General features: G+C 47.7%; 1 protein-coding gene across 2 annotated transcripts; it reads right to left on the bottom strand.

Annotated features, from left to right (window-relative positions):
- Positions 1-778: 778 nt before the first annotated feature.
- On the bottom strand, positions 779-17,786 carry LOC142590119 (uncharacterized). 2 transcript variants are annotated; one of them, XM_075701986.1, is made up of 3 exons: positions 17,399-17,786; positions 14,335-14,662; positions 779-2,526 (listed from the first exon to the last, which is right to left on the bottom strand). In XM_075701986.1, exons 1-3 carry the CDS (start codon positions 17,610-17,612, stop codon positions 1,542-1,544), a joined length of 1,527 nt encoding a protein of 508 aa, XP_075558101.1. In that variant the 5' UTR covers positions 17,613-17,786; the 3' UTR covers positions 779-1,541. The 2 variants fall into 2 exon arrangements, with proteins under 2 accessions (XP_075558101.1, XP_075558102.1); XM_075701987.1 differs by having other exon boundaries at positions 14,335-14,647; positions 17,399-17,783.
- Positions 17,787-24,956: the final 7,170 nt, after the last annotated feature.

The following is a 24,956-nucleotide window of genomic DNA, read 5'->3' as shown; positions in this document are numbered from 1 at the left end:
TGCAAATAGTCGAAAGGAGACTGCTTTGGGGGGTAAGTTGCTCCATACTCCATTTTTTCAATCGCACAACAGCAGTAGAAAAGCTTCTGAATGAACAGATTCATTCCTGTGCCCATGATTGCACACACTGACACTTATTGTATGTGGCGACTGCAGTACGAGCAGACGTGAATGGCATCAATTACAATACATTTCAGTGTAGCGATGTGTAGGGCCGCGATTTCGTAGTGATGCCTTTTCCCGATGCTAATGCCTTTCGGTGCTTTTCGCTTTCATGAGTGGTCAAGAGACGCTTTGCCTCGGGAGGAGCATCGAACGCAGCCACTCATGAACGCGAAAAGCGCCGAAAGGTATTAGCATCCGGAAAAGGCATCGCTACAATATCGCAGCCCAGGTCATGCTTGCCGATGAGAACATCAATCGCCGTGAGCTGCTCCTTGGTCACCAGTCACAACCGGTAATACAACTTCTGTCAATGAGCCGTAACCACTGATGAACAACATCAGTTGTTAGCCAGTGCTCCGCCCTGTGTCTTAGTCTGCTCACGCTCTAGGCACTTGCAATAGCACGTGTGTGCTCACTAAGTGCCAGCTCTCATCTTAGTTTTCATAATTATTGAGAACGGAGCAAAACAACTCAATGTTCGTCAAGATGTGAAGACAAGCTATGCCAATTTCTTGCTACACAACCCAACACAAGCCTTAATCTTGGCACGTACCCAATTTCATGTTGCGATAGACAGCTTATGCACACGCAAAATACATACATATACATGGAGGAATGTAAGAAACCTTTTTATTGGCTTCATGACCTGCCGCTTGCAAATCATATATATATATATATAAAATGAAAAGTCTTGAATATCAATAAATACAAAGGCCTTGATGGCAACAACATGATGAGGTATGTACAGTTAAACTGGAAGGTAGTGACTAAGACACCTGGTCCTCAATAAAGTTAACACAAATGGCACATCACAAAGCACACCAGATGCAATATTTAAAAGAAAACACACTTGTGATTAAAACATTACACACGATGAATTGTGCCAGCTTTGGCAATACATACTCATCCGCACTGAACTGAGGATTAATTATCTATACTTGCACAAAGCAAGTTTGTTGACTTAACTTTGCATTAACTGTTCTATTGAAGTTTTAATAGATTCAAGCACCCCCTCAATAACTATTGCATCTGAAAGGCAACAACAAGAAATGTACAAAGCAACCGTTATGCTATTAACATGGAATGAAGGCGCACATCATGTCGTCTCAAGAACTTTCCCAAGCACATGCTCGTGCCTCCAATACCTTGGTTCATGCCCCCTAAGGAATATGAACACTCAGGAGAATATACAACATGAAGGCGAAATGGCAGCAGCAAGAAAAGACACTGCCATATGAAAAGTTTCGGGACCAGCATAAACTTTCTGAAGATCTGCCCCACCAAGAAATATTTTCTAACAAGGAGGGTAAGAAAAGAAAAAAAAACACATACAAGGAAAGCTTTCACTCAAACTGACACTCGAGACGGCCGACCAGCTACATCTTGCCAAGTTCTATAAAAAGCTGCTTGAGACTTGCAATGGTTGTAATCTTTTGCACGCCCAACACCACTTGTCTTTTGCCAATGTACACACTCACTCGCAGGTCCTTGTCGAGAATGACTTTCTTGCTGCTTTCCTGGTCAGGGGAATTGCACCAGACCAGGTGTAGCCTGCCGTCCTTCAGGTCAGAATCCCAGTGCATGTCGGGCACTACCCATGGCAGTTCTTCTTCAATGTCCTCGAGCGTGAGCTCATAGCAGTCGTCATCCATGCTTCCCGATGGTCCTGTCCCATTTGTCAACAGTGATGAATGCCCAGCATGAGACAGGTTGGTATCTTCCTCTTTCAGAGTTCCACACAACATCGCAGCTAATTGGGACTTCCCAATATCAGCCTCCACGTCAGTCGTCATGTCATCCGATGTGAGATCAATGAATATTTCACTTTTTGCCTTGCTAGGTTGAGCAATTGATGAAGCTGAACTTGCCGCAGTGCTTCCCACAATGGGTGGGGACGCTGGAATTGGTGGACCTTTCGTGTTAAGCTCAGTCGTCACTTTGGCTAATCTCGTGCTCAATGGCTGCAAAACCGAAGACTGTTTCACCGCAACACTTGTGGGTGTAACAGATTGCGGGGTTTTTGAGGCATCTCCCAGCGTGCTCTTTCTGGCATATTTATTGCTGTTGCTAGATGCACTTGGAAGCGCGGTACCAGCTGTAGCAGACGGTACTGCACCCTTCTGGAGACCCAGCAAGCGCTGCTGACGTCGCACAAACTTTGAGCTGTCAAAGTGCCGAAAACATACACGAGGGCTGGCAGGACGGTTTCCTTCGAGGTCAATGGGGACCTCCTCGGTCCACAGCCGACGAGTCTCGTCATCCTGCGGAAGCGGAAACAACCACAGGCCGTCCAGGTTGCTCAGGCCCCGCGACGCACAGTTCCGTACACAGCAGATGTACCTGGACCCGTGAGTGGTGGGCCTGCAGAACAGTACGACAGGCAGATATTGCAAGTGCAACACAGGAGCACAGCAGCTAACAGGCTAGTCTTCGAGAGACTGAAGGACCTTGTTGTAAGAGCGAAGTGCCTCGGACATGCTCACAAAATAATAAATGTCACGAAGCACGCCAAGTGTCAATAAAAGGCGCATCAAAGGCACCTTTATACATCTCGTACACATTATATTATAGGCACGTGAGAATGGCAAAAACGAAGTCTTCAAAGTCACTCGCACACACTGGAAAAGAAAAAATTCTGTGAAGCAAGTTGCATTGTTGGTGAAACAAACTCTTGGGCTGAGCTGATACATAGCAATGAAGCTGAGTGAGATATGAAGCAAGGACAGGAGGGGAACTGGAAAATGGCGGGCCAGGATTAAAACAGCATGCCATCTTGCAATCACAGCAGACATTGTACAGTAAAACTTCATTAATACGTGGTTCTTGGGGAATGCACATCGTACACACTAAGCGATGTATTGATTAAGCAACAAGGGCAGATGAGCGGCTATAGACTTACTGGCCAAAAAACATGTTAATTTTTACTCAAACACACACACACGGACAAGATTTATTTGCAAGCATACAACAACAAAATCTGCGATTTTCACTTGCGCCATCGCGGCCTTACAGAGATGATGGCATCTTCAAACTCAGCAAGGCCACAAGCCAATTTCTCCATCAGGTCCCACTTCTATGCGAACACCCTCATGACAGTCAACAGACTAGCTGCGTTGGAAACGGAAGGGCTATCATCCCATAGCACCTAGTGCTTCCACGTCATGGCTACCATGTTTTGACGTGCCTATCGGTGGCGACTGCAGTAGAGGAAAGGGCCATACACCGCACTTTCGCTATCAATGGTCTGTGTGCAAGATATTTTGCCAATTCCAGGCTTGTACACGCTGAAAAATGAAATGAATACCGTGCACTAACTGCTTGGCACGCATCAAGAGACTACGGTTTAAGCAGTCAGCCAACACATTAGGGTCAATGGTGACAGGGCGGGGGATTCATCGCGACTACATTTAAACTGGAATTACTTATTAAGTGGTACGTATTTACAAGGTTTTACTGTACCATAATGGAAAAGAAATTTCGATTTTTTTTTTATTGGCAAACATGTTGGCAAGAAATTTGGTTGTTGCCAAGAGGCACGTGACACATCGGGTGCTAACAAAACAAACCACAAGATGAACTATTCAGTTTATTCTTTTATTCTTTATTCAGAGCTTACCCCGCATTGCCAAAAGGTGCTACAGCAAGGGGGTTTACAGCAGAGACACAAACAAATCTTCATTTTTACAGCACACTTGCAATTGGGACAACTTCCTCCACTCTAACAAAAAAGGGCATTTTGCGAATAGGTCCGTCCTGGTTTGCAATTCCCTTATTTCGAAAGCATGGTCAGTCCTATATGAATGATAATGAGCTTCTTTAAAGCACTTTTCTTTGTTAATTCATGTTTTATCATTAAAAATCTCAAAAAAGCACTTCAACAGCAGTTTTTGTTGGTGCGAGGAAATCAGTTCCCACTCAAGTTCACTTCTTATCTGAGTGCAGCTCCCCCCTCTCTTGTGCCGTCCCAAGACGAACCTAGCTGCCCGATTTTGAATTTTCTCTATTTCATCAATCAGCGTAACATGCAAAGGATCCCATATGGCACAGGCATAGCCTAGTATAGGCAGAGCACATGGTAAATTGGCCATACTTTTTAAGTTCAGTTCCGCAATTTTTAAGTTGCGTTGTACAAAATTTAGTGCCCCTTCCAGCTCTGCCAACCACATCGCTTACATGAGCATTCCATGAGCAACCAGATGAAAAGACTACACCTAGATATCTACATCTAACTGCCTTTTCTTCAGACTCATTGTCTAAAGGTACTGAGTCTCCATTGGCTTCCGCTTCCTTGTAAAAGAAATGTAGGCACACTTTGTATTATTTAGGTTCATTTCCCACATAGAGCACCAATCCTGAGCATGTTTCAAGTCAGTTTGCAGTTGGGTAACACCACTTTCACTCCTTATTTGTCTGTACACAATGCAATCATCTGCAAACAGTCTAAGATGTGATGAAATACCCACTGAAATATCATTAACATAAACTAAATATAAAAGTGGCCCCAATACAGAGCCCTGTGGGACTCATGATGTCACATCAACGTACCCAGAGCTTTTGCCACATTGTCGCCATTGATACAAATAATTTTCTACCCACCTAAGCACAGCAAGGTCTATGTTTGGTAGATTAAGTTTGTTGCAAAGAAAGGAATGCGCTACTGTGTCAAATGCCCTGCGGAAATATAAGAAGATACAGTCGGTATGTCCCCCTGAATCAATGTCAGATGCCAGATCATGATAATTTTCAACAAGTTGCATGGTGCATGAGAACCCCCTTTCGAAACCAGTGTTGATCATTTGTTAAAATGTTATTTTCAATAAAGTGCTTCATTATTCCAGAGTAGAGAATGTGTTCCGTTGCCTTGCACACTACCGAAATTAGAGCAATTGGTATCTAATTTTCAACATCCTTTTTCGGTCACAGTTTATGGATTGGAATGACGAGCAGTTTTCCAGTCAGTAGGTAGGAGGCCTTTCAACAAGGATTGTTTATAAATTATGTGCAGATAAATGAAATTAGTTCAGTACAGCGTCTCAAAATACGCAGAGAAATTACATGCGGGCCAACTGCTTTTGTTCGATCCATTTGCTTTAATAGCGTTTCAATGCCACTTACGCTAAACTCAATCGGGTTCATTGGGGATATGCTACTGGCGTAGTATGAAGAAGTAAAATCCTGAACTGGCGAAAAGATAGATTGAAAATAATTGTTTAAGCAGTTCGCCTTATCTGTGTCATCTATAATAGCTTGGTTATTACACACAATTTCGTTTGTACCGAGGCTGTCAGAACCACACCCCATATAATGTATTGCCAGAAACGTTTAGGATTGGCTCTCAATCTATCGTTCAATTTTTTTAAATACATGTTCTTGGCCTCTTTATATAACACACAAAACTTCGTTTTATTTACTGGTGCCGCCAGACTCGTCGCCTGCTCATTCGTTCGAGCTGTCTGAACTCTCGTCCAAAGACGAATGCTTCTCATTGGCTACGCCTGACAACATGTCATCCTTGGTGCCATCCAACGAGTTGCTAATGCAACCCTTCGTGGATGCCCGCACCACCATAACATTGGGCAGCGAGCGCCAAGTCGGCGACACCCATGCGGCCACAGTGGCGAGAGGCAGCCTGCGCAGCCAGCCGGTTGGGGTCGTCGGGTTGTCGCTGGCCATCCGCTGATTATACTGTCACGAGAGGAAAAGCCAGTCAGTCAGTTCTAAGCGAATGGCCGTTTACAGTTCGTTTCTGCAGCAGCTACCACGCACACTTCTTCTTCCTCGACTTCTAGCGTAACTAGTGCGTGCCATTACCCCTCCCTCCAAAAAAAATTAAAAAATAAAAGTTGGGGAGATGTTAAATGCCACAAGGAGAAAATAAAAGAAATGAGAAAGACAATGGACGTGACGACAGGGGCCGCATCACAAAGTTTGTGGATGAGAGTCAGCGCGAATGGTAGGGCTTCATCCTGGTAACGTGCACAATGTCAGAGGAACGTGGTCTACGGGAGTGGTGCGAAGTGTCGGCTGGAATAACTTCGTAGTTGACAGGACTTAGACGACGCAAAACTATGTAGGGTCCAAAGTATCGGCGCAATAATTTTTCTGACCAGCCTCGTTGACGTATAGGGGTCCAAACCCATAGAAGATCTCCCGGGTTGTATGTGACGCCTCGATGGCATATGTTGTATCGACGAGCATCTTGACTTTGTCGGGATAGAATTCGTTGCCGCGCAAGGTGCCGCGCTGCTTCGGCACGCTCAACAAAGGCGTCTGTATCTGGTGCGGTAGGTTAAGACGAAGTTGGTAGGAGCATCACGTCGAGCATAGTGGTGATGTCGCGTCCGTAGACCAGACGAAAAGGAGGAAACCCGGTGGTTTCTTGTAGGGCAGTGTCGTACGCAAATGTCACATACGGAAGCAGTTCGTCCCAATTTTTATGATCCGTGGCAACATACATGGAAAGCATATCCGCAATCGCTTTGTTGAGATGCTCAGTTAAACTGTTAGTCTGCGGGTGATACGCAGCTGCCGTACGGTGCGTTGTTCCGCTCAGCTGTAGAATATCTCAGACCAACTGGGCAGTGAAGGCCATACTACAGTCTGTGATGACGACAGCAGGAGCACCATGTCGAAGGACGATATTTTTAATAAAGAAGTTAGCAACATCTGAAGCAGTAGCTCGCTGAACGGCTTGTGTTTCGCAGTATCGAGTGAGGTACTAATCGGTGGCGACAACGATCCAGCGGTTATCAGCCGAAGACTTGGGAAATGGGCCGAGTAAGTCCATCCCGATTTGTTCAAAAGGTGAACAAGGAGGTCGGACAGGCTGAAGCAGACCAGCTGGTTTCAGTGGCGGAACTTTGCGACGCTGGCAATCTCGACAACTTCTGACGTACTGCTTCACGGTTTTTGCGAGTTTTCGCCAATAGTAGTTCTGCTTGATCCTCGCGAGAGTACGCGTGAAACCAAGATGCCCGGACGTTAGTTCGTCATGGCATGCACGTAGAACGTCGTCACGGAGAGTAGCGGGAACAACGAGCAGGAAAATGGTTGCCGTAGGGTGAAAGTTCCGCTTGTATAGGATGTCGCCACGTAGGCAGAAAAAGGACAAGTGACGCGCAAACTGCCGTGGGGGTTGTGGGCGGCTTCCTTCAAGGTATTCAATCAAGGGCTGGAGCTCGAAATCTTGGCGTTGCTGTTGAGCAAGGTTTAAAGACGGAAGAATACAAAGAAAACCAGAATCGTCGTCAGTATCTAGTGGTGCGGGTTCGACGGGGGCACAGGAGATACAGTCGGCGTCAGTGTGTTTCTGGCCAGACTTATAGATGATGGTCACGTCAAATTCCTGCAACCGAAGGATCCATCTTGCGAGACGGCCTGAAGGATCGTTGAGATTCGCCAGCCAGCAGAGAGAGTGGTGGTCGCTGACGACACGGAAGGGGCATCCATACGGGTATGGGCGGAACTTCTGGATAGCCCATATGACTGCCAGACATTCTTTTTCAGTTGCTGAGTAGTTTTTTTCAGCAGCAGACAAGGTTCGGCTGGCATACGCAATAACGCACTCAACACCAGCTTGAAACTGTACGAGTGTCACTCCGAGACTAACGTTACTAGCATCAGTATGCACTTCTGTGTCAGCCTCGGTGTCAAAATGACCAAGGATCGGTGGCGTCTGTAGGCGTCGCTGAAGGTCGTGGAAGGCGTCGGATTGTGCCGGGCCCCAAACAAATGTGACGTCGTTCTTGATGTGTCGTTGCAAAGGTTTGGCAATTTCACAAAAATTGGGTAAAAAACGGCGGTAATACGCACAAAGCCCTAAAAATCGGCGGACATCGTGTTTTGTCTTCGGTATCGGGAACAGAGCAACTGCCATGGCTTTGCCAGGGTCAGGGCGCACACCGGTGCTGCTGACAATGTGACCTAGAAATTTGAGCTCCTCGTAGCCAAAGTGACATTTTTCAGGCTTCAGGGAGAAGCCGGCGGTGCGGAGAGCTTGAAGAACCGCCTCAAGCCGCTGGATGTGTTGTTCAAACGTGGTGGAAAAAACAACTACATCGTCTAAGTAGACTAAACACGAGTTCCATTTGAGGTCAGATAAAACTGTGTCCATCATGCGTTGAAATGTGGCCGGAGCGGAACACAATCCAAAAGGGAGGACCTTAAATTGATAGAGACCGTCGGGTGTTATAAACGCCGTTTTTCCCTGGTCCCGTTCGTCAACTTCAATTTGCCTGTACCCACTACGCAGATCCATTGAAGAAAAGTAACGGGCATGTCGCAGGCGATCCAAGGAGTCGTCAATTCGAGGAAGTGGGTAAACGTCTTTTTTCGTGATCTTGTTCAGTTTGTGATAATCGACACAGAATCGTAGTGAACAGTCTTTCTTTTTAACTAATACAACAGGTGAAGCCCAAGGACTTGTCGATGGTTGAATGACATCATCGTCGAGCATTCGTTTAACTTGATGACGAATAGCATCCTGTTCTTTCTGCGACACGCGATAAGCGTGTTGGCGAACAGGTTGGACGGTCGGTTCAGTGATGATTCTGTGTTTGATTAAAGGAGTCTGTTTGACCTTCGACGTGGTGGCGAAACAGTCGCTAAATGACGATAGCAGAGTGAGGAGCCTCTCCTTCTCATTTTGGTATAGCTGTGGGTTGACGTTGATGTGACTGGTCAAGTCCACATCGCTGGACTCCGGAATCGAGATTGTAGTTACTGAAGCACAGGCATTGGACTTGGCCACCGTTTCAAAGTAGGCCATGGTGGTATGCCTCGCAAAGTGCTTGTATTCGCCATTGAAGTTGGTAACTGGAATCGTGGTTTGCCTATGTTGGAGCTCTACGAGACCTCATGCGACGCCGACTTCGCGATCCAGCAATATGGTGAGGTCACCTTCGGCGATGCCTATTCCTAGTTGGTCTTGGGGGCATTCAACGAGGACGAAGATGCTACTTCGAGGCGGTAACGTCACGCAGTCATCGACCATGCGTAAAGCCGGGCGGTGATGTTCATCCTCCACACTCGAATCCGAAGAAACATAGTTAGAAAAAGTCACGAACAAGTCACGAAGGTTAATGATTGCCCCATATTCCTGGAGAAAATCCATGCCCAGTATAACTAGCCGAGAACACTTGGGCAGCACAAGGAAAGACGCTACGAAAGTCGAAGTAGAAATTGCAAGTCTGGCGGCGCATCGTCCAATGGGTGACACGAGGTCTCCTCCGGCCGTAATCAGATGTGGGCCGTCCCACGCTGTCAGCACCTTGTGTAGCTGAGTGGCCAGTGAGGCACTCATAACCGAGTAGTCAGCTCCCGTATTGACAAGTGCAGTTACCGAATAACCGTCGATGGAAGCAGTAATAGCAGCAGAAGTTCTTTTTGCAGTTTTGAATGAAGGCGTCACCGGTACGTCGCAAGGGGATGGCGTCAGCGGAGGATATTTGACGGTTCGCATGACAGCGGCCTCACCCCCGGAGGTCACCGTTTTCAGTTTCCCCGGAGCGGGCTTCCACCGTTGACTCCAGCGGAATCAAAGGCGGGTCGAGCACAGTTTGGTGACGCGTACCGACGAGGTGAAGGCGACCGTGACTGTCTTCGCTGTGGGGCAGGAGGAAGCTGGTTACTTTCTAAGTATTGCTCGATTTCGTGCGGGTGTTCACCATAGCGCGGGCAACGGGCGTCCGGATGGTATCCCCGCAGACCAATCCATCGGTACTGGCAGTCGCGATACATGTGACCAGCTTCCCCGCAGTTATAGCACAACGGACTGTTGTCGGGGGTGCACCGTACTGTAGATTTGCGCGGACCAGGATGAAAGGGTGCTTGCTGATTCGTGCGGTGGATCGGACTTGGGGAGCGTCGAGAAATCCCAGCAGGCGGCTGTGAAAAACGGCCCGTCGATGGCGCGCAAGCCCGAAGAGCATCCGCGTACGAGAACGTGGGAAGTTCGGGTCGTGTTGGTGGCGAGGGATGAACCACTTTGCCGATTTCTTCCCGAATGACACCCGTAAGAACCGCGGCACTGGGAGGTGCCGGAGCCGATGCATAGGACTTCTGCAGTTCTTCTCGAACAATTTGGCATATTAGCTCGGTAAGGGACTCCCTGTCATCATTTGCAGGTACGAGAGAGCATGCAGCAGCTGCAGTCACGGTGATCTGGCGTTCATACTGCGAGAGCCGCTGCCGAAGCATACGTTCCATGACTGTTGCCTCACGAACGAACTGAGAGACTGTTGTAGGAGGATTGCGCATGAGGCCCGCGAAAAGCTGTTCCTTTACGCCTCGCATTAACAGACACATCTTCTTGTCTTCTGGCATTAGTGGATCGGCCCGACGGAACAATCGCGTAATGTCTTCAACGAACATGGTGACGGTTTCGTTTGGCATTTGGAACCTCGAAGACAGTGCCTGTTTGGCTCTTTCTTTCCTTTCGGGAGTGCTGAAGGCTTCGCAAAGCAGTCGGTAAAACTCCTGCCAGCTGGTAAATGAGGCTTCGTGGTTCTCGTACCATACTCTCGCTGCATCTAAAAGGGAAAAGTAGACGTTCTTCAACTAACGGCGATTGTCCCTGTCGTTAAAGGTGGCGACCTGGTCAAAATGGTCCAACCAGTCTTCTACGTCCTCAAAGGCGTCGCCATGGAACGGGTTAAGCGTGCGAGGCGCGTTGAGAATGCATGGTACGGCAGCATTTGGGATCCCCTCGGTTTGGCTTGCGGTAGTTGTTGACATCTTCCTCACGGAGCTTGCCAGGAGACTGTATTGCGGTGGAAGACCTTGGAGGCGACGGCTGCTTCGATAGATTTCTGCCGTTCCCGAGGTACTGGCGTCGGTAGCTTCTGGTTCAGGACCCGTAGGCATACAATGGATGCGTACCCAGCACCTCCACCAGTTTGTCACGAGAGGAAAAGCCAGACAGACAGTTCTAAGCGAACGGCCGTTTACAGTTCGTTTTTGCAGCAGCTACCACGCACACTTCTTCTTCCTCGACTTCTAGCGTAACTAGTGCGTGCCAATACTGTTCAAGGACACAGTCTTTAAAGGGCTTGTTGAGCACGACATCCAGTGGCTGAAGTGTTGACGTCATGCCTCCTGGAATAATGGCGAGCTCCGTCCTCCCGTCGCAAAGTGCCTGCTTCGCACCTGTGGTCAAGTGCCCACAAAAAGCAACCAAGACGAGCATGCTCGGATACCGTAGGAGTGCGCCAGGTCGCCGATTCCAGACGGTCTTGATCCAATTGAGCATGAGGGCCTCGTCCATATAGCTCTTCTTGTTCACGCGAACGACAACATCTCGCGAGAAAGCCTCTTTCGGCAGCGTCTTCCTCTTGAAGATTATTTATGGGGGCAGCTTTCTGCCATCTGCAGTACACGTGAGCATCACCGTGAAGCGCAAATGCTCATTTCCCGTTGAAAGAAGCTTGACTTCCTTTGCGCCGCATTCGCACACTGTGGTGGATGACGGCATGTCGAACCACACCGGCGTTTCATCAGCGTTGCCGATTTGTCCCAACATGTAGCCATGCTGCTGCCGGAGACTGATAACATAGCGCTGGAATTCGACCAGCTTGTCCACGTATGCCTCTGGCATCGTCTGGCAGATTGATGTGCGCCGTCTAAGTGCGCATTCCTTGCGTCACATGTAGCGACGAACCCAGTAAATGGAGCCCTTGAATTGTTCCTTGGACAATCTCGATTCTCAGGCGATCCCACTAGCCTTGATGCGGGTGAGTTCCACTGTCACTGGCAAGGATCTGGCACGATGCTCGTGGACGAAATCCGCCGCCTTGTCTTCGAGCTTCGGGTGCACCGCGTGGCACCCGCAAAAGGACGTCTTCCGCATGCTGGAGGCAGACAGCTTGACTTTCTGCATTCGCCACTACCGGACGCTTTTTTCCGAGATGCCAAAGGGACGCTGGGCGGACATGTTCCCATGCATTTCAGCATATTCAATCACCTTCTTTTTCGCGGTGAATTGACTTCGAGTACTAGTGCTCATTTTGTGGGTTGTTGGGAAGTTAGCAATGCCAGGAATGATTGCTGCACAAAAAGGGAGGATGGCGTCGGCCCAACTGCATAGGCCACGTCAACGTTGGGCCGCGTCGTTCACCACGGAGGCAATAACGATGTGGATGCCGAAAGGTCTACACTTCTACATGTTGCCTACATGTTGTTCTACTACATGTTGTTACATATACAAGTTGTGCCAAGGGCTGGTATATAAGTCGAGGGGTCACCTTTGAGTAGTATTTTTGGAAAAATCCTCGACCTATATTCCACACTATACGGTATTTTCACGGGTTGGCTCGTTGATGTACTGTTCTAGACCATAAGTATCTACAATGTTCTCCAATTTCATGTTAGCGTGACTATATGTTTTCACTACACAAATATTATTGCTCCAGTGAAGGTGTGGCAAATTGACGTCACCAGCAAGCAGCATAACTTGATCTGAAGCTTCCGATAGTTTCGCTTAATGCCTGCAATGGCGCCACATCTGAGTTTGGTGGCCGATAAATCGCCTCGGCGGTAAACGAAAAATTATCAGGTAAAGTAATTTTACTTTACGCTACTCCCACCGCATCATGACTGATATCAAGGGTGACGAAGTTTAGCAATGAAAGTGGCATAAGACATGTAACTAAATTTTCTTGCACGTACACTGCATCTGCATATTCTATATTCTAGTAAGGCCTTTGGTGCACTAGAGAATGTCCTGCATTGAACAACACACTTGATTATTCACAGGATTACATAAACATTCAATGGGCACTGCATCGCCTTTCAGTGAATATACCCTCACAGAAATTTCTGAGAAGGAACCTACTAAGGATGGACATATAAGGAGTGCGATGTTGAGATTGCCAATTCCTCCTGATTATGTTTCTCCCAGCTGGGGCCCGTGATAGTGCCCTGCCTATTTGCTCCTTTATTAGTTTCGTTTCTTTTCATAAGGCACTTATAACAACCCTTCAAGGTTGTACCTGATAAAGGTGTCAGACAGCAATGAAGGAGTGGTGACAGGATAAACAGCTAGAAGACTAGAGGGATGTGCCTGCCCATGATGAGTAACTCATGACCATGAACAATAATAGCTGGTGCAGGTCAACGTGACATCATGGACTGGGAATAACAGGGAAACCTCGGTAGCCCCAGGAGAAAGGGAGAAAAACATTTACTAAAAATAAATAAACAGCCACATCTTCAGTGCACCCAATGGGATGTCCCGCTCCTCAACAGGTATAGCAGCAAGCTGTCATATATGGCTTTCTTGTGGGAGAGAAAGGATCTTTTATGAAAGATTGTGTGCTCCCCACTGCATTCAGCGGAATAAGATTTGTCTTCCATGCTCATGGCAGCACTGTCTACAGATTTTGAAGAATTTTCTTACGACTGAAAGCCAATGGAAGCTCCAAAAGTGCTGGACTTCTGCAAGTGCATTCTGAATTGTTTCATTCCAAAAGACAAAATATTGCGGACCTAGACTTATGGTGGAAGGAAAAGAGATAACCTGCATTGCATCACCCAACATGGCTCAACACAGGACAGCACAAGCATTAAGCCTGTGTATACATGTAACCAAATATACTACTGCAACAGCTGTGCTACTTGCCGGCTATATATTTTACAAAATTATGCAACGAAACCACAAATGTTATGTAAACATCCTCATTGCAACAAATACTACGCACCTTCAAGTGCATCATTCTTTAAATAAACCACACTCGTTTCGATGGTTCTATAGTTGCAAAGCAAATAGCTTCCTGCGGTTCTTTCGGCAGTTGTCGTACTCAAACAGGTTTGTTTCAGAAGCATATGCTGTCATGTGAGAGATTTCTGGTGTCTGAAGACTTAGGTGCTGTGCCACCCCACAGTGCCGCCATGGATGGTGGCGATGTGTCACATTTCTTTGGCACAAAATATTTTCCTGCCTTCTGGTACATGCTCTCAAAATGTGCTGTTCTTCCTACGCAATACACATTTCAATGCCATACACTTGCCAACACACTTATCACTTCACTTTGAGTGCTCCCGTGGCACTCAGTGGCTGCGGTTTCTGCAGTAGCCTAGTCCTAAAAGTTTTCAATAAAATACTTTACCGAGACCTAATCTATGCAGATGATAAACTGATGAGGTTAATTTAGACTAATTCAAGTCTTCACTTACGTATGCTGCGTGATGTTTGCATCTTCCATCAAACTGAAGCCTGGCTTCACCACCGTGATTATAGTCCCCGAACACGGTTTTCCAACTTGTTTGAGTGGGACAGCAGCCTTCTTTGGTGGTTTGGCAGATAAGTCGGAATCATTAGACGTGCTTGAGCTGCCTGAAGAAGGCCGACGTAATCTCTTGGTCGGCGTGCGCTGTGGCTTGTGGTGACTCTCAGGCTCCAACATGAAGTCAGGGTCATCAGGGTCATCCATGCTGTCGGAAAGGTCATCCAGCATGCCACTGATGGCCTCTTGGGAAAGTCGCCGCACTGAAACAAGATCAGCTTCATAAACTGTGATCACAAAGTACTGCCTTAATTGTACATATGTTCAAGGACTGATACACTACAGCCTATGCTTAATAAAGCACGAAGCATGCAACAGCACACCTGAACAAGTTCATAATTTCATGCCGTATGAGTAGGGCTCAGTATCATTTGTTCTCATAGCTATGGAATTCGGCATGCTTTTTTTGTTTTTATTCTCACCCAAAATTATTTAATTTTTCTTGTTTAATAATTTTTTTTAGATGAACCTTCACTGGCTTTCTACGGTGAATAACTTTTTGCATAAAGCTCACTCGCCTTTTAATTTTTTTTTCAATTAATATTTGCTGCGCTAGTCTCTCTCATTGACACTGAAACTTGTATGATTGCACATCCTGCTCGTCAACAATCTAGTTGCATCTGACACAGAGAATAACAAAGCTTTATAGCGAGTACAAAACACCATACAATAACATATATAATGCAAAGAAATTAAAATTATGGGGTTTTACGTGCCAAAACCACTTTCTGATTATGAGGCACGCCGTAGTGGAGGACTCCGGAAATTTCGACCACCTGGGGTTCTTTAACGTGCACCTAAATCTAAGTACACAGGTGTTTTCACATTTCGCCCCCATCGAAATGCGGCTGCCGTGGCCGGGATTTGATCCCACGACGTCGTGCTCAGCAGCCCAACGCCATAGCCACTGAGTAACCACGGCGGGTAACATATATAATGTGTCTATGAAGAAATTCAAAGTGCATTTGATATTAGAGCACATATAGAATGAAAGCTTTTAGCTGTACTGTTTGCACTGTACTGGCCGGGTTACCAGACAAGTGCATGGCAGCAACAACACTGACAGTGACATCTTGTGACAAAGATAAAGATAATATTCACAGTCTACAAAATTGAATGTTACATATTATGGAAAGTGCACCAGGTTGAATACATGCTGTGGCATGCTTTTATAAACACAATTTGTTTTAATCAAAACTGTCCACATCCAAAATTTTGTTTTACTCAGATATGATGAAATAAACCTAGATGCAGATGCATTCTTGCATGCATACTGTTAGGAAATATGTGCCGATGGTTTAAGAAGCCTTTATAGAAAAAGAAAGATGCACCAATTACAGTATGCAAAAATTTCACAGCGTATGCAATTTTCTGAATCATCACCCCATCACTAAGACCATGACCAAACAAAGCCAGCGAGTAAAAGTTAACGCTCTAGACTTGGGGAGGGACGTGTCAGCATGGCCTCCATCAAGTTTTCACACAAAGAGCTGGCATATTTATGCATGCACAGATGATAAACCTTGGCTCAGACAGCATGTATATATTCGTGAACCCTTCACAATAATGTTGTTGGAAGTTCAGGGCTCGTCATTGTCGTCTTGTCTCCGTCCATGTCTTTTTAGTGCTGCCGCCTTTTCAAACACACATTGCCACTACATATGCAACTTTTTTTATGCAATGCAAGTCAGTAAGCGCATAGTTAACTCCATCAATATGATGAAGGCAATATTTCACAGCGAGTTCCCTTTTATTTACTGGCTTAGGAGACCAAGATGTTCTCAAAATGTGCCTTTTGTATCCACTACAAATATTATTTGTCAATGTGCAATTCTGAGAAAATTGTATTCATTGTTCTGCAATGTTATGTTGAATTTGCTAATGCATGTGCTGATCACATATGTGGGGCTGAGAACTTCGAGCTTTTATGCCACTCTTCACAGGCAATCCCCATACACATTTTAAAAAAAATTTCTAAATATGTACCAAACAACTTCATGGTGTAGCTGCACAGTGCAAAAAAAAAAGTGTTGTCAACGGTGAAGATAGATGTTGACTTCTAAAATTTGTTACATGCAGACAAGAAATGGTGACACGTGCGTTGGCCAACCGTCGCCGACTTTGCCAAAGAATGAGGCTAATCTGATGGAAAAAAAAATTCGGTGTCGTGCCCCATGAATCCTACCGTCCGCGCATGCGTGATGTTCATTATTGTTTTCATTTTCCTATTCTGCGTGTAATACATTTCGTTTATGTAAGTCAGCGCTCCTACCGTCTGTATTCTTCACCTGTGTCCACATTTTCTCGCGCTATGCAGCGACATAATGAAGTCGTTCGAACTCGCCAACCATCCACACTTCTAAATGTTTCGAACGAGCTGCAAATCGGTGCCGGTGCCCACTCTGCAAATATAGCGTCCGTCGTTTTTTTTTTTTTTTTCGTGCGCCGCTCCACCCAACCCAGTCCAACATTGTTATCCTCACAACAGGTCAAGTAGAAAATATGGACCCGTGTGGCACGCGAAGCCCAAATGCAGCAAAGTCGGCGGCGTTACCACAATCCCGCGTTCTTCCGCGTTCGTGGCAAGCGTTCATCCCATTACGTCACGGCAGCTTTCCATTGCAACGTGAAAAGCGTCGTGTGAAAATCGTCGACCAAAGCCACTGAAACGTGCAGTCTACCATCGCACACCCCGTCTGACATAACAATCAGCTGGTGAGACGAGTCAAATCATATCGATCGTAGCAGAAGGCCCACAGTCCGTCAAATATTAAACCGCAGTTGCCAGCAAAGGCCTTCCAAACATGGCGACCTCCTGCGTCCCACCGTCTCGAAAGCATTCCGCTTCCAAGAATTCAAGTGCCGCCGTCATTGTTACCGAACGTGCCTTTAGAAGCGCTCCTCGCATCGCCTTAAAGGCTTGCGAACCACTATAACACGTTCAAGCGTCTTACCGCATTTCCGGTGTGGCCTTGAGGACGCATTTCCTTCCTCCATGGTATCCATGGCAAAACGCACTAAAAGAGCTCCTGCACAACCCGCACACGAAAAGCGCGCACTAGACGAAAGTACACAGACGTACAAACGTATCTGAATTTGAACGCAACTCTGTGACGTCAACAAGCTTGAAAAGTTTTGACCAGCGTGACTTAGACGCAGACCGAGCATACAACGATACAACCCGTACAACTTGGTCGTTTTGGTCAACGTTTTGGCAACACGCCGGTGCGAGGGTGCGGTGGCTAGCGCCGGTGCGCCAGCCTACACGAAATTCGGCACGACGAGCGCCCTCAATCTCAATAACCAAGTTCTGCCTCCGAGATTGTCAACGGGCGCCGCAAATCTTATCGTTGAATTCGGTGTTACCTAGAAAGATTATTTTTGTTCTTTTTTTCAGGTTCGGCTGTTCCAAATACGCGTCTCAGTGGCGACGCCCTCTAATTAGCAAGTGCAGATCTCGAAGGCTATGCGTTTGCTAGTTGCACGCGACGGAATCGATTTGAAAGCCGGAAACACGTCATAGACGTCAGATTTTGGTTATAGACACCTATCTCACACAACACCTCCCTTCGTTTTAAAGGAAAGCATGGAGGCAGTAAAAAGTTAGGAGGCAGCATCGCGTAACGCGACTGAAGCCAAACCTGTCGGCCCAACTTGTGATCGCACGCCAACGTGTGCGGTTGGTTTTAGTGTGCCCGCTCTGCAGGCAAAGTCACGCATGCATGGAGGAAGAAAAATTAAGGAGGGATTACGTCACGCAACCAACCTTGGCAAGCCATAGAGTTTCCTACAAAAATGTGGCAAACGAACGCTCCGTGAAACGAACAGTGGTGGCCCAACACGTGACCTCTTGCGTCGAGATCACAGAGCAAGAATCGAGATTTGCCACTGAGACGTTTGGTTCCCAGTGGTGCCAGTAGCTACGCGAGTAGTTTTTATACGATGCGCGCTTGTTTGGCTGCCCTGCCGTGGCTCTGCCTGCACTACGTGGACGTGCGATAAGGTGTTGGGCCGACAGGTTTGGCTTCAATCCCGTTGCGGTGTGCTCCCTCTTATCTTTTTCCTTCCTCCGTGGAGCCATGGTAAAGGGAAGCCGAACAAGCGCGCACCTGATAAAAATTTATAACTGGGAACCAAACGCCTCAGCGTCCTCGATTCTTGCTCCGTGATCTCGACGGAAGAGGTCACGTGCTGTGCCGGTACTGAGCAAAGGGACTGGCATCACGGGGCCTTCGCTTGCCAAGAATAGCTGCGTGACGTAATGCCCTCTCCTAATTTTTCCTTCCTCCATGAAGGAAATAACCACAAACTTTCATCATTGTCATCATCGCTGTTAGCGTTTGTTTGCTTACGTGGCACTTCGCGCATGCTTGAAAACAGTTACTTCGCAATACGTTCTTTATTTGTGCATTGGATGTTCGAGAGCTGGAGTGCGACTTCTAGCTAGGTAAAAATGCGCGAAGAGCTATAAAAAATATTTCATGGAAAGTGCTTATACGAGGGGTTTTGCGAGATAGACCGTCCTACGCCTGCAGTGACACAGTCGATCGCGCGTAATAACAATAATAATTATTGTTATTTGCACATGCAGGAAACCCGTGAACGCCCCGGCGAGGCTGTGCAAAAGAAAAGTGAAAAACCCTGCTCCCGGCCCCCCTGCCCGCGCGCCGTCTGCAATAAAAAATACCGTTGTCACACGGCCACTTTCGATCGCGATCTGATCCGGATCGAAATTCTCGACAGTGATTGGCTTCCTACCACAGTTCGCGCAAGGGAGCCAATCGAGACCGAGAAATTCGATAAAGATTAGGTTTGATCGCGATCGAAAGAGGACCGTGTGACACCGCGGTATTACGCCAGCGCTTATTTGGTTCTAACTGTGACCTAGCTTTACATATATAGTTTCGTACAAAATACTTTGCGCGAAGTACGTTGTGCGAAGACGCCCGGTACGTTCGAGTGCAACATGATGCTCTGTGTTTGCATTCGTCCCGCGCGGGCTAATGTACACGCCCATGCACTAGAAGTGATACACTTAACTGTGTACTTTCCCTACCGCCTCCCTTCCCCGCGAGAAGGTTCGAGTTATGCGTGACCAAATTTTTAATTGCTTCCTTTGCCTCTTTCGCCCGTTTCCGTGATTGGCGGCGGTCGGTGGTTTGAGGTCGGACTTGCGATACAAAGGCGCCAAGAACTCGCCGAGGGACAGAGCTAGGCGTACGCATGGATAAGGCCTCCTAGCTAAATTGCCCCTAGCAACCCAAAAAGCGCCGCCTCCATACACGTTTCCGCCGACCAGCAAAAGCGGTGGTGGCGTTTGCGTGGTTGGAGGAGGGGAAACTGGCTGCTGTCGCGCATGAACTTCGTGGCGTAACCGTGGCGTCATGGTGGCGTCGGTGAAGTTCGAGCACATAGTTCGCGCTCGGCAAGGTTAAATGGTTAAAGCCCCTCCGTACATGTTTCCGCCGACCAGAAAGCGGCGGTGGGTCGCGCGCGTGGATGGAGGGGTTTTAGGCAAGGTTGGCCCTCCTCTTCTGTCGCCGCCTTCCCCCCATGAAACAGTTACGCATGAGGGAGAGTAGTAGTTTTTGCGGGGAAAGGAGGAAAGGCTGGCACTATTTTCTGCAACCCTTGCGAGAGCACGGCTCAAGCGCCAATGCATGAGAAACCATTCGCTCGCTCGTTCTCACTTTCTCTCTCTCTCTCCTTTTAACTTCGCCGTGCGCGGCGGTTTCGCGATAGCTAGACGGTGCATGTTGGCGAGTGCGCACGCGTCCTGCGCAGGCGCGGCACCCGACATCGCGATGCCGCACAAGCCCGCTCCGACGCTTTTGAAAACGAGAGAGAGACATCTCGAGGGCGCGCGGTCTGCCGCCCTTCCCCCACGAAACAACTGCGCAGAAACGTTCGCTCGCTCGTTCTCTTTTTACAGCGAAAGCTGTAGTATTTGGCTAACCTTTCGTAATTTGTTTCGGCGTCCGGTAACAGAAACGGACTTGGCGATTTCAAACAAACCTGTACGGGTGCAGTGCGTCGGCGCAGATGTCGAACGCGGAACAGATGTTAGAACGCTCGCCGTGAACAATAGCGTGACATCAAGGCTATCGCATTATGTATGTAGGAGAGGTGTAGGCGCTCAAAAACAGCTGCGTGTTATCAATAGGGTGGACACGTATACTTCGTACACCCAAAGAACATGCGTATAACGAGGCGCGCCTGAGGGAACAGCAACGAGAACGTAAACGGCGCCGGCGCAAATTAAACGACCACCGACGAAGAACGTTCCCGCAATGGTGAACGAAAACGACAATCGCTAGCCCAGGCACCTCCAGACTCGCAACGCAGAACCATTCCACTCTGTGAATTAAGATGGAAAATGGCAGCGAAAACACTGCGTTTCGTTTGAGAGCTTTGACTGCCGTCAGCTTTCGCTGCCATTCCATCTTCATAGAGTGGAATGGTTGTCATTTTTTTTTTAACTTCGCCGTGTGCGGTGACTGAAAATGAATCGCGATAAACTTGGTGCAGCGCCCGACAACGCCGTGCCGCACGAGCCCTCCGAAGCGCGAGAGAGAAAGATCGAGGGTGTGCGGTCCGTCTCGCCCTTTCCCACGAAACTGCGCAATGTTCACTCGCTCGTTCTTTATCTTTTTAATCGTCGCTGTGCGCGGCGGCTGAAAATGAGATTATAGTATCTTCTCTCTTTCTTCTGATTCACTATATCGCGATGGCGAAACCTGATGTTGGCGACTGCGTCTGCGCCAGGCGCAGCCCCCGACAACGCGACGCCGCACAAGCGCAGAAAGCGCGAGACTGACAGCTCGAGCAGGTGCGGGCTCGTAGCGCTTTGTCGAGCTTGCTTGTTTGGGGCCGTAGTTATTTTACCCATGGAGGAGTTGCCGGTCGACGACGCGCTGTTTAGCAGTTGCAGGGCATACGGCCTGGCTCGTGTCTCGGCCGAGCTGCTCGGCGAAATATGTGCTGATGAGGCTCGGTGGAGCTGCGTACCCTTTGCCTCCAAGAAGGACGCATACCCAGCTCGTCGATGGTTGAGTCCCTCCACCTTGCCCCCCTAGCTGAATTCATCCACAATTAAGTACGTGTCTCAAAAAAAAAAAAAAAAAAAGTTTCGCCCGAAAGGCGAAGCACCAATTGCAGATAAGTATACGAAGCATAGTAGTTTTATCGGCCGTATCAATTTGTGGACACTCGCTTAACAACTAAATTAAGAATAATATAACGTGTAAGCGTGACTGAACAGGACATTTAAAGAAACAGACACACACAGACAGCGCTCTCTTCCTACGTCCTCGTTCAGTCGCACTTACACATTCTGGATTCAAACGAACTAGCCCGCCAGCGTGCTCACAAGCAAGCATGAACACATCTCAGTCGATGAGCGCTGATACTCGCTGTCAGAATGCTAGAATGAGGAATCGCGGCGGCAGCAGAGATCGAATTGCAACATTCGCGTGTCTGTCGCTTCAATTGGGGGCTAAATGCGAAAACACCCGTGTACTTAGATTTAGGTGCACATTAAAGAGCCCCAGGTGGTCGAAATTTCCGGAGCCCTCCACTACAGCGTGCCTCATAACCAGAACGTGGTTTTGGCACTAAAGCGCCCCCCCCCCCCCTTTTTTTTACATGTCGCTTCAATGCGAACGAAACGTCTAAAGCTACCGGCACTCTGCAAACATCGCAGATCGCCTTGAAGATGAGGCCCGCGGGGGCGCGCACTTTGACCATGCTTTGACCCCGTCGCAGACCGCTTTCAAGACACACAAGCGCCGGCAACGCGTTCCTACCGCGTCTACTACGGCGTCTGCGATTCGCGTGGCCAACGCCGTAGTAGACGTCGCGGCTGCCTCTACTTTGTACCGAGCGGCGGGCGAGGACATCGAGGCACCGTAGTAGAAATTATTGTAAGAAACTCTACGGTAGCAGCCGCCAGAGAAGAACGCCCTCCCTCCCTCGCCTCGCCCCCCTGCCTCGTGCAACCAGGAGAGGGCACGCATCCGGGCCGCGTCCCTCGCTCGCGAGATTGAACCGCGTTCGCCGGCTCACCCTCGCATGCCTGCACTCATACGGAACCTCACGGCGACGGCAGAAATGCGCCTGGAGTGTCATATAATTGCTATCGCAATAAAAAAACGAGGAATTTTGTCAAGAAGGGAGGTGATAGTGGCATTTGACAATCTCCAGCTTTACCTTACGTCACTCCTGGGTTTCTCCGCTAAGCATGCTGTGAAGTTTGGTGTAATAAGGTGGGCTGCACAGTCGTACATTTCACCAGACGAAAGCGTGCACAAAAACTTTGCGAGTTATTAGACTGCCTTGAATTCATGTTAAGGCTTTTTCTTGGTCAACATGCTTAGCTCATTTTATTGAGTGGTGCGGTGCGTGATCTTTGCAACGAAATGACCCATATAACGAAGTATTTTGGAAGTCCCAAGCTTTTCGTTACAAAGGCATTCGACTGCATTGGTGCCACTGTTTTAGAAGATGCTCTGACCATGTTATAAAAATGCGGTGCAGGCATACACTTGTGGACGAAGCTGAACATTAAAATTTTGAAACTGCATAAACAGAATGAGAGACCCTCACCAAGCTTCAATTCCACAATGTTGCTACAGCTACATGCTACACACATGCGTTCATGTAAAAGTACTGTTTAATGCTGCACTCGTACAATTCACACCGCTCATATGCAACAATGCTCTTCGTGGCCGTTTTCACACTAAGGGAAGATTTTTAGAGGGGTAATGGCAGTGTTCTTGATGGATGGATGGGTGCAGGTGGAGGGCAACACCTTGGCCAAATCGGCTCTTCCAAGGCCAAATGCAATTAAATTTTGTACCCCAAAAGGAGCCTGGCTTTGGATAGGGTAAATGTCAAGCAGCCTCCAAGCAAATATCTTACACTTTAAATACGAGTGGATGTGTCACAAAAATAGACATTTTTGACACTGAAACAAAAGAATTAGCAGATCCCATGCATATGTGTGAGCATAAGCGAAGCTTTCTTTTGACGCTATCAAATTTCCTTCAGTTCTTCTTCCTCCCTTCTATGTAGCTCAACTCTCTTCACTCAATGCACACCCATGTCCCATGTTTAGTTTGGTTTTCCTTCATCGATTTCCCCATTCTGTTCAGCAAACTTTCTTTCTCACAACTCGGCTGCTTTTGTCTCCAACTGGTTGTAGCGGTGACCTTAACAGATCTTCTGCGTAGCAGGTCTCACTTTTCTGTAGCTCATTGCTTCTACTCACTCAACACCTGCTTTGGACCCCCTTCCCTCCACCTTTCTGCCATTAGCCTCTCACTGGTCCCATTCTGGCAACTTTTTTTCTCTCCACATTTGGCTGCTTTTCATGCCTGCTTCTTCAATTCACTGCTGCCGATTTCTTCAATTTTTCTGTTGCAGACTTTACTTCTTGCTCTTCTTGCAAATCTGCGCACCTACCCACAGTGGCACATTCTGGGTGACTGGCCAAGAAGTGTTCACATATTCACTGCCACATGCCCAGTTGCACACAGTGCCCCATGTTGTATAATCGCCGTGACAGCAGCACCTAGCGCCCATAATGAGGGGAAAAGAGGTAAAAAAAACTTCGCTTCAACCCTTTCTCTACTGCTAACGCCGAGTATAGTGGCGATCTGTGTTTGTACCCATATTATCAACGACTAGTCATAAATGAAAATTCCTCACAGAGCAAACCCATGACGACTATAGTCGTCAAATTGAGTTTAGCCACAATTTTCGACACTAGGTAATCACATGTACGTTGTGACACTGCCTCTCTCCCAACTCTTTACTGCCACCTCCTCAGACGCCTGCACAAGAAACACGACTGCCTTCCTGCCGCGTGGGAACGAAAGGGCATGCAAAAGGAAGTATTTTCACAACTCCTCGTCAGAAGACAGCGCTGTAGAGCTTTGCTCAGAAACAGAAAATCTGTTCACCCAAGGACTCGGACGACAACAATTCTGTGGATGGTCCGGAAGTACTTGCTGCTGCCCGTGAGCGAGACTCCAAGGCAGACGTGTTCCCAGAATTCCCCCCGCAGAGAAGAAAGCAACACCCAAGAGGATATGCATAGTTTGCTACCAGTCTGGCAACAAAGATGGTTCACAGAAAAACAAGGAGACGCAGTACTTGTGCGAACAGTGCAGAGTTGGCCTCTGTGCCACACCTTACTTCAGATCCTACCACACGAAGGTGACCTAGCAACTGTGCCTTTGGAGCTGTGGAAACGTAGCCACTTCTCATGTACATGTGTGTTGCAACTTTTTTTTTTTTTTTCGTGCTGTATTGAGCCCTGCAGAGTGCTGTGAGACAAGACCTCAGTGCTGTCCAGAGAAGCCTTCTTTAAACTTTTATTTTAAGCAATTTTAAGAAATAAAGCAACCTTAGTGAATTGAAAAAACAATTGCACCATTTTGTTCAGAAAAAAAAAATCTCTAGAAACCAAAGAAAAAATTCTGGTTTGGCACAATTTTCAATTTTTGCGGC

This window comes from Dermacentor variabilis, chromosome 8 (assembly GCF_050947875.1).
Source record: "Dermacentor variabilis isolate Ectoservices chromosome 8, ASM5094787v1, whole genome shotgun sequence".
NCBI classification, from domain to species: Eukaryota; Metazoa; Arthropoda; class Arachnida; order Ixodida; family Ixodidae; genus Dermacentor; species Dermacentor variabilis.
The sequence above is the reverse complement of the archived record's forward strand: the minus strand, read 5'-3'. Positions and strand labels throughout refer to the sequence as shown.